This window comes from Artemia sp. Qi Xiang Cuo, chromosome 2, assembly GCF_049724085.1.
Source record: "Artemia sp. Qi Xiang Cuo chromosome 2, ASM4972408v1, whole genome shotgun sequence".
Taxonomy (NCBI): domain Eukaryota; kingdom Metazoa; phylum Arthropoda; class Branchiopoda; order Anostraca; family Artemiidae; genus Artemia; species Artemia sp. Qi Xiang Cuo.
This window is the reverse complement of record NC_142795.1, coordinates 80,665,156-80,675,422: the sequence shown is the minus strand read 5'-3', so window position 1 is coordinate 80,675,422 and position 10,267 is coordinate 80,665,156. Positions and strand designations below refer to the sequence as shown.

At 34.6% G+C, this 10,267-nt stretch overlaps 1 protein-coding gene across 1 annotated transcript in view; it reads right to left on the bottom strand.

Moving 5' to 3' along the window:
* Positions 1-7,572: 7,572 nt before the first annotated feature.
* Positions 7,573-10,267, bottom strand: part of LOC148955673 (putative acetylcholine receptor chaperone) — a 38,233-nt gene continuing 35,538 nt past the window's right edge. The window contains exon 5 of the mRNA XM_089107879.1: positions 7,573-7,662. Within this exon, the coding sequence (XP_088964005.1) occupies positions 7,573-7,662 (90 nt within the window). The remainder of the gene's footprint in view (positions 7,663-10,267) is intronic.

Below are 10,267 nucleotides of genomic sequence, written 5' to 3'. Positions count from 1 at the left end.
AACAAGAATGCTCTGTGTATATTGCATGTGCTGGTCATACCTTGAATCTTGTTTGCAGAGCAACAGTTAATTATTGCAGTTACCTTTCTTTCCTAACTTCCCTATTGATGGGTATGCACACAGAAGAAATTATGGCTAAGATGGTTCATAAATATCCTTACAAATGAGGGCAAAATAGATTTTTGAAAATATCGAGGTCAGATGTATCAAAATGCTGCCGATATGTCTGACAAGTACAAGGATATTCAAGAAATAATCTTGAAGATTACTATATGTGCTATGTATATTTTATGTACTGGTTATACCAGTACATATATTTTATACTAGTATGTATATGGTTATACCATATGGTATATGGTTATATATACATACTGGTATAATATACATATACATACTGGTATATGGTTATACCAGTATGTATATTTTATGTACTGGTTGAATCTTGTATGCAGAGCAGTAGCTGATAATTGTTTAGATACAGTGAACTTTTTTGAATTGTCCAAGGAATGGATAATTTCTTTTGGCATAAATTCGGGACCAGTACTGGTCATAAGGAGACATATTAAGAAAACAATTCTTACTTCATAATATGCAAAATTATCCTAGTTAACATATTATCCAAGGGGAGTACCTTTATCCTCACTATTTTCCTTGTTTTTCCAGTTTTACAATCACATTTTTCAATATTTTTCATATGTTTCTACATTATTAGATTAGGTAGTCTTTTCTCCAAGTCTTGAAAATCAAAACCCAAGAGCCATCTAGCTAATCTAATTCATCAAATACACAAAGACGAGCAGCATAGTTATCATTCCTCAAAGATGATTCAAAAGGTCCAAAGTAACATTCAATGGTTGCAACTGCAACGTTTGATAGCTATAACGGAATAATTTCTGCATTGTACCAACTGCATTTTGAAACTAAAGAAAAGAACAAAGCAAGAAGTCAGCCGATAAACGTTTGAGTAAAATGGAGGATATTAACTTATACTAATTTTGTATTTGTGAATACACTTACTAGTTTAATTTCATAAGACTAGTCAAATGTAGTATGACCCTAAAATTAGTCTGTATATATGTAAGGAATCCTATGCTTATAAAGACGTAATGATGGTTTTGAGAGCCTTGAGCCAAGAGATAAGTTCTGATTCAAAAAGATTATTCGTGCCAGATTTGGATTTGCGTCTAGTCTAGCAGAGTACAAGATTCTTAAAAATAATTGGAAGCCACAGAAAAAGAGATCCGCGAAGGATATAGGATTTTACTCTAAAAATATCCTAAAGATATGGACACCATCTTCTAGAGGAGGTGAAGCATATTGTCAATATGTTAGGCATAGTAAAGCCTATGGTTCAGCGGAAAGCGATAGTCTAAAATATCAGAATCTGTATAGGGTATTAATCAACGATCTATATAAGGGTTATGTTTTTATATAGGATCTATATAAAACGATCAGTATAGGACATACAGAACGAATATAGCGATCTACATTGGATAATATATGTCCATTCAGCGTTCTCCAATGTAGAAACAACTTGAAATTGTTTGTTAGTATGATGGTTGCAAATTTTTCAGAAAAAAAAATCTTTTTTCACGTCTGAAGAAAATAGAAATGAAAGTAGAACAATAAAGACTCAATATAATGTCCCTTTTTTCTCGTTTGCACAGAAAGTGGCAAACTACACAGTTTATCATTTGATGATTTCATAAATGAATTTACTCAAGCAAAAGCAGGAAAGAAAATATTCTAGTCTAATTTATTTTCTTTATATCATATTTCACGGGATAGATAATATATCGTTGTGAATTATGTCCTTAATTAAGCTTTTGATGTTTACCAGACTTAGCATTTTTTAGTGTTTATGAATAAAATATATTTTAAGTTAACAATATACTATTTCAGGATATGAGTACTTCTCAGCTGTATTTTAGCTTAACTCTCTAGGCATCACAAACCCCATTGGCTGTCACATATAATGAGTGAACTTTTAAAGGACCCCATGGCTCAAATAGCTCAAGGCGGTGCCAAGTCTAAGTCCGGCTCTGGATGATAAATAAAAGTTCAAATAGGGATAATCCTTTCAATAGACAGTGTTTCACAAACAGTGATGGAATTTCACAAAAAATACCAGATATTTCGGTCACATATGCAGTGACCATCATTAGTAGTAAAACTGTAAAGTCTTACTACTGATGACGGTCACTGCATATGTGACCAAAATATCTGGTATTTTTTGTGAATTTCTATCACTGTTTGTAGAACACTGTCTATTAAAAGAATTTTATACCTATTCGAACTTTTATTTATCGTCATGGAAAGACTAGGAGGTCGATGATTAATACCGAAAAAAGACCCTTAATATTCTTCTAAAGTTCTATCGTTGAAATTCCCTAGATTCTTTTGTGCCCTATATGCAGCTTCTCTGTGCCCTAAATGGTTAAACATAACCATATGTGCTTCAAAGTATTATCTAATTACTGCAGGAGTCCATCAAGGAAGCTTATTAGGCCTTACACTGTTCACAGCTGTGAAACATGATATTGGTTCAGATCTTCCTCGCAGGTTTAAACTCGTTCTTGAAATTGCAATATCGGAATTATGCAATAAAGTATTGAAAGTAGGCAATTTTATATTCTAAATGAAATAACATTATATGCTTGTGAGACTAATATGTATACAAACCACAAAAATTATAAATTTTGACCATTGATTTTCTTAATTTCAAGGCCATACCCAGCGGGGGGGGGGGTTTGAACCCCCACCCAAAATCTTTTTTGACTCGTAAAAACGTAACAAAATGGATATAAACAAATTTTATCTTTTTTTTGTGTACCCCCCCCCCCACCCGAAAAAAATCTGAGTAAAACCCCCTCCAAAAAAAAAATCCTGGGTACCGCCTTGCTTAATTCTCAGCATTCTTTTATTAATAATACCCTCTAATAATGCGTCGATGCCCCCCCCCCCCATGGAAATTCCCGTTATCGCTATCTCTAATGACCTTAAGTAAAATGACCGTATTAAAGAAATTACAAAGAAAGCAAGTCAGTCCACCCTTAAAGATTTTTGGAAAATGATTGTATCAAGTTTCATGTCTTTGAAATATGTAATTTGATTATTAGACATTCTTTTAGAATATACATGCAGTGCATAGACCTCTAGCCACGTTCGCTGTTTATTTACCTTAAATTTGTAAGACTAATTCCTTTTTATCTTGGAAAGAAATGTTTCATTTTATTGGATTAACTTTAATCTATCTTAAAAATGACGCTCGGGTCCTGTGACTCCCCTTTGGAAAATCTGAGAGGAGGGGTATATCGTTTCTAAAAGGGAATTCAAAACCTTTTAGCAAGTAAAAGCAACATTATCCCATTATACTTTTCTAATATAGCGTAAAAAATGTAAAGTTTTTTTTTTACTTAAAAAAGTCTCACTGTAGAGGTGGGATTTCTTTCAGTTTGGCAGTAGCAAAAATAACAAAATTTAACTACTTCAGAATCATGTTGATCACTAATAGAGGAAGAGACGTTACACAGGAGGGATATAGAGGAGGGAGGTTACACAGGGGCTCAAAAATTTTCCAGTTGAATGGAGAATATATTTTTTTGTCGTAAGGAGGATCACTTTTAGGTAAATGTTTGTAAATTTTTAGTCTTTTCACGAGGAGGGGGGTCCCTTTCTGGCCCTATAGCTTTACTAAGACAGCGCGCAATCAACCAGAGTCCATCCAAAATGGTGAGCTGAGCACACAAAGAAGGTCAAGCCCGGGACCACCATCTAAACTGGTTTAAGATACTACGTACTAGAAGGGGTGCCTTAAGTTTAACTTTTAAGAACAGGGGTGATTTCAAACCCCAGTACGTCTGATATTTTCTCCTTTCCAAAGTGTCCAATTAGACCCTGACATAATATACGCTGTGTTCTCAAAGATAGAAAGATGGATAAGATTTATAATATTAAAACAACACATACCCCCTCTCGCTCCGTAAGGCTCTACAGTCAGGAATGCAGGGAGAATAAAAGCAAAAAGCAGAAAAATAAAACACACACTAAAGAGGAAAATTTAATAAGCAGTCAACTGATTATTCCCCAAAAACCGAGCCCGAGCAAAATACCTCGGAAATAAATAATACCCACGTGCGAGCAAACCGCACGTGGGTATTAGAAAAAAAGAAGCTTCAACCCTCTCTTTTTTATGGGCTATTTTGCTATCCTCTCTTATATTATCCAACGTTTTTTATCCTTTAAAAGTTTTAACTTTGACTTTTATTGAATGAAAATTCAACTTTTATACAATTTCAATAATTTTACTTTATATTCGGCATGGAATGGAGATTCTGCAATGTTTAATTGTGAAGTTAATTTCTACAATAAAATTTTATTTTGAAAAAATGAAACCAGACCCTCAAACAAAGAAGGCAAACACCACCATGATCTATAATTATGTGCTACTGGGATAGGAAAGCACTATTGGATGTTCCTTAAACAGTTGCATCAAAAAAGTAGATGCGGATCGCTAGAGTGTGTAATTTACTTTGTTGGTATCAAACCCTCAAACACCCTGTAAAAATATATATATGTTATAAAAGAGATAAATATAGTAAATATATACTTAAATATGTTTTTCATACAGAAGTAAAGAGAAATACCTTTAATACTAAAGCACATTAAAAACAACTCTTTATTAGTAGTTCTAACTATAAAAAGATAGCATAAAAGCAAATGATAAATTAAAAAAAGGAAATAGAATGAATAAAACTGAAAAAATGAAAATAGAATGAATAAAACACTAAAAAAAAGAAGTAAAAGAGTAACTATTCTTCTACTTCTATAAAATAATTTTACTTGGGAGGTGCATACAGTGACAAGCATGAGGCCAGACCGAGTTAACCGTCATTATTTGTGCTAGTAAAGTTATAATTGGTGGTCAATTTTTGAAACATTCTGCCACTCAAAATATGTGTCATGTTTACTTTGGGTCCTACGAGTTTTGAAAATTGCAATCATCATACGAGTTTTACAAGTACAAATTACGAAAATCAGCCCAATCTGGCAACAAATGACGGCAAAACAATTCCATTCAAATCATATTATCTCACAACTGTCCAAAATCAAAATATAGCAAATCCCAAAATCAATAAATTCTTTACTAATTGAAAGCGACAGGTGAGACATACAATGATGGCACATATTGTATGATGAATCACGAATAACAGGAAAGGAAGCATCTATCAGTCCATTTGGGTGAGAAACTACCCTTTGGGTCACACGAAATTGTAGGATTTGGAGAGTGCAACTACACAATGGTCCAGTCAACGCAAGTATATGCATGCAAAACTTGAATTGTTAAGACCTTTAAAGAAAGAGGGCATGACATTTTTGACCCCAATTGCCCAAAATAAACTTTCTGTATAGATGAAAGGTTCCATATATCTAGTTCTCAAATTTGCAATCATTGTAAATAACCACTCACTGCATCTTGTATAATCACAAAGCACTACGAGGAGGGCTATCATACTAGTACTCTGCTCAGGGCTAAGCAGCTCTTATATGGTCTCTTATATGATTTTACATCGAGTCAACAAAAAGATTCAGTTTCTGGGACGTAAATGATATGAAGACTGGTTGAGCTATCATGAAGTTCTATCACAAACAGGTCCACATGGAGAGCAATAGTTGGCTAAATCAAGGATGTCGGGCGAGGCTGACCCTCGTCAAGTTTCTATCAAAAGTAATGCAGCAAGGCATCGTAAATTACCATAATAAACTTAAGATCTTCAGCAGCCCCGTGAAATTCGCAACTAAAGTCACTTAGAAATTCAGTTTCTCTGACAGCTTTAATAACAATTGACATAAAACTGGGTCTTGATCCACAGATATTTAAAGATTGTCCGTAAATTACTCAGGTATATTTACCAAAAGTTTAGACTGATTATGACATGGAACGACATGTATTTTAGTCTCTAAAGACGACACAACTCAGGAATGAAAGACATCATATGAATTAATCATCAAACGCATCGCTTGGTTCTATGGCAAGGGTATAAAACAATTTAACTATAATTTGTGAAAAATATACATCCTATATTTTGATTTTGAACGGCTGATCTGTTTGAAACATACCTCGGTGAATAAACAATACGCCAACAGACAATAGCTGATGACTTACATAAATTTGGACTAATTTATTAGCAGGTAGTATGATTACACATTTCGCACTTAAATACACTATAAAAATGAAGAACAAGGTAAATGAGATCCTTAATGATTAAGACTAGAGTAAAAAAGAGAATAATATCGATATACAGATTTAATTCCTGCACTTAAAAACGAGCAGAAAATCTTCTGTTTTTTAAATAGAGGATAAAAACACAGGAAAGAGATTAAAAATAATGGACTTGGCAATCCCAACAGCTCACGAAGCAGACATATTCGCCATCGACACGTGCAGTGAGTAGTGTCTATGGTAGGCATAATATAAATGGCGTTTCAAATATACAGCCTTAGCAATAAAAACAAGAAGGGGCGTCGTTTGGGGGTGGCAAGGGGGGCAGTTGCCCCCCCCCCCATAATGTGGGGAAAAAAATATTACAAATCCCATGCCCTTTAACTATCCAGATATGGACCCCTCTTGCCCCCCAATAAAAATGCTGGAGATTCGCCCTTGAAAACAAGTACTACTATATTTCTTCAATTTGAAAATATACCCGTATATAAAGATGGTATCTTAAAAAGTAGGATCAATACAAAACAAGTGTACTGTTGAGCGCTAGTTTTTATGTGAAAGGGGTATGAGGTCTTCCAGACTAATCCCTTTTTCCTCCTGTCTGTATGGACTCCTCAGAAAGAATAGAAGAGCCATCTATATTATGCTGGTCACTACTGGAACACAGTCAGTCTATACTAATACTCATACTGGAGCATTACTCACAGTACAGTCTGATTAACATATTCAAAGCCTTGGAGCATCCAAATTTGCAAATTCTTATATGGATCAAGTAAAAAAAAAGAATAAAAACTAAAAAACATTTACATCAGTGGACACTTGAAGTTAAAGGCTAAGGGAGACTGGGTATTTTTGCATAAAACAGAGTCCTATTACCAGACCTGTTAGATGCTTACTACTCAGTATCAGCCAGGGCCGCGTCCAGGGGAAGGGGTCACTGGGTTTGAGACCCCCTCCCAAAATTGATCTTGGATTCGTAAAACGGGTTTTAAATGCAGGTAAGAAAAAAAAAACTTAACTCCCCCACCCCTGAAACAATTTTCAGGTAGCTCTTCCGGACGGAAATAATTTTGGTATTCGCTGTCGGAACAGAATTCCTGGATACGCACTAGTAGTAAACCATCTAATTTGTTGCCGAAATTAAGGAAAATGGTGAATAATTTTCCCCAATCACCATACAAAACATTCTGCTTGAATTTCTTATAGGACAACACAAATAACTTAATAAGAAAAAAAAGAAGAAAAAAGGAACACAAAAAATGTTGATACTGGTTAAACAATTTGGTACAAATAATAAGACAGTTTTGCCTTATTCCGATTTTCCATTTTTTGCAGACAGAATCTTAGGTTCATTTTGCATATTCAGTTTTTTGAGCTTCGTTAAACGATCTCACTTGATAGTCTACAATTAAACGACACGCAAGCATGAAGAAAAATACCTAGAAAAAAAAGCAAGATTTCAGAACCTTGAAATTATGTAAATACGCAAGTTTTTATATTAAACCCTTCTCCATTGAGAGGAACCAAATGAATAACTTTGAAAACGAGACTTGAAATCTAATGAGAAGAAATGCTTCTTTCACATAAATTAGATTCATACTTTACTGAGCTAAGTTGTCATAAGTTAGGCAAAATTAGGTTGAGGACCGAATGGGCGAAGCAATTGACTAGATTTCGCCTGTTCTAACACCAATGATTTCAAGGATTCTTTGGTGAAAGAAAAGATAAAACTGGTTCCTAAAGCCTGCCAAAGAGAAGAAGAAGTGTTGACTTTCACTGTCAATTTAAATTTTTGTGGCAGATTTCCCGTTTTCCCAAGGGGTACGGTACAATTTATGGGGCCAAGGATATACCCTTGAAAATGGCTTGGTCTCAAAGGGATCTGCATAGGTTCTGGACCAACGTTTTTGCCCTTAACTTTTTCTTTTTATAAAACACATGATGTATTTCAAGTTTTATTTCATTAAAATAGATGTTTATATAAACAAAACCATTGAACGATCGAAAAATTGTCAGGTTCAAATGAGTTTTATGCATATTCAAGGACTAACAATATTCCGATTAAAAGTTGTAGAACAAAAACAAGAAGTCGAAAAAAATAAAGAGAATGCAGGGATAAAGGAGTCTGAAAATATAACCGAATTCTAAAAATATAACTACATTTTGAACTGGATATACTGAAAAGTCAGTCAAAGACGTTTTCCACAGACAAGCCAGATTCTTAAAAACATTAGCTATTTCAGCAACAACTATTTGCTGCGGAAATCACCAAGAAACTGATTAAGCCTTAAACTGATCTCTCACCCAGGCTCAAATTCGTTCATGATTTTCCAATATCCGAAATATGTAAAAAGATATTGAAAGTAAGCCATTGTCAATTCTAAACAAAACAGCAACATATGAGATATTTAAGAGATATTTGTTTAATTATTTCAAAAAATCCTATCACTAGCCCCGAAGGGCCGAATTTGCCTTTCGGAGTAATAAAACCTAAAAAAGCATAAAAAAGCACAACAACTAAAAAACTGACAAAAGAATGTCATAAACAATAATATCAGAATGGCAAAACCATTAATTAATCACAAATATTAAACAGCAAAATGTCTGAAAGTTACAAACGTAAAAACTGAAAAAAAAGAAAAGAAAAAAAGGCAGAAATAAAATATACATCAAAAGAGGTTTAAAAGAGAACATATAAAAAGGGGGAGTGAACAAAAGAATCAAACTAACATAAAACTTGGGTTTCACCAGTACCGACTAATGAAAAAAAGAAGAAAACTAGCGGTTGATTTTATCAGAAATGAAGGGGACAAAGATTTTTTAATGCTTGGGGGTAAAGCAATGGCTGGGGGACAAGATAGGAACGGGTTCAAAAACAGTACGTGGCAGACGGTGTCTGGGCGAGGAGTGTCTTTTGGGGAAAATGTTTCCCGTGCGAAGGTTTGTTATTGCATTTTTTTTGCAAAACGGAGGCAAAACGTTCCTCTCCTGTGCTCAACTGTTCCAAGCTTGGCCGTTTGTAGAAGGAGCGAGTATGATACCTTACCTTCATTGAAAATTATTCTCAGGGCTCTTTTTTGAATGGATTCATTTTTTTCTAATTCATCACCGGAGGTGCCAGGATGCCAAACTGGACAAGCATATTCAAGATGTGGGTGGACAAAGGAAGTATATATCCTTATGGGAGGAGGGGACGTTAAATTTATTCAAGAGCTTAAGGAGAGAAATGGACTATGGACAATATCTTTGACGTGGATATCCCACTTTAGGGTTGAGGAAAAGGGGTGATGTATTGAGGAAACATATTGACATTATCATAGATTTAGAGGGGTTTACTCTCATGTTGAAGTCCGCAAATTCGTCTGCAATATCATTGAGGATGCTCATAGGGTTGCTTACTAAGTTTCTGTAGCAGGTTACAACAACCGCTAGGTCATCCACAAATTTCCATCTGTCAGGAAGTTCCTTAGCAAGGCTATTTATCCTAACTAAAACAGGAGTGGACCTAGGAGAGTACCTAGGGGTACTCCATTGTGGACAGGGAGGGGACTGGAATACTGATTCTGATATTCGACTATCTGTGATCTACATGATAAATAGGAGGCAACCAATTTAACCAGGAAAGAATCAATATTGAAATCAGTCACAAGTTTATCAACTAGTATATTGTGGTTAATAAGGTCAAATCCTTTTTGAAGGTCGACGGAAATTAAATTTAGCCAGCAATTAGGTTTTTCGAGAATTTTCCCAATATGCTGGTAGCATTAATACACTTGTGGACTCCCAATAATAAAAAATTCTGACAATTAATTTTCTTAATTTTCAGCATTAAATTACAACATTAAAATTATCAATGGAAGAAAGGAGAGTATAAAACCAGTGGATGAAACAGTGTTGTCGAATTGCAAACCGCGGAACAGCAAAGTGCATAAATCCAACCCACGACTTGGCAAAATCATCTATAATCTTCTTTTCGAGTGTTATTGTCGAATTCATGATTTGGATTACGAACTCACGATCCCGATTGTCAATATAACAGTATTT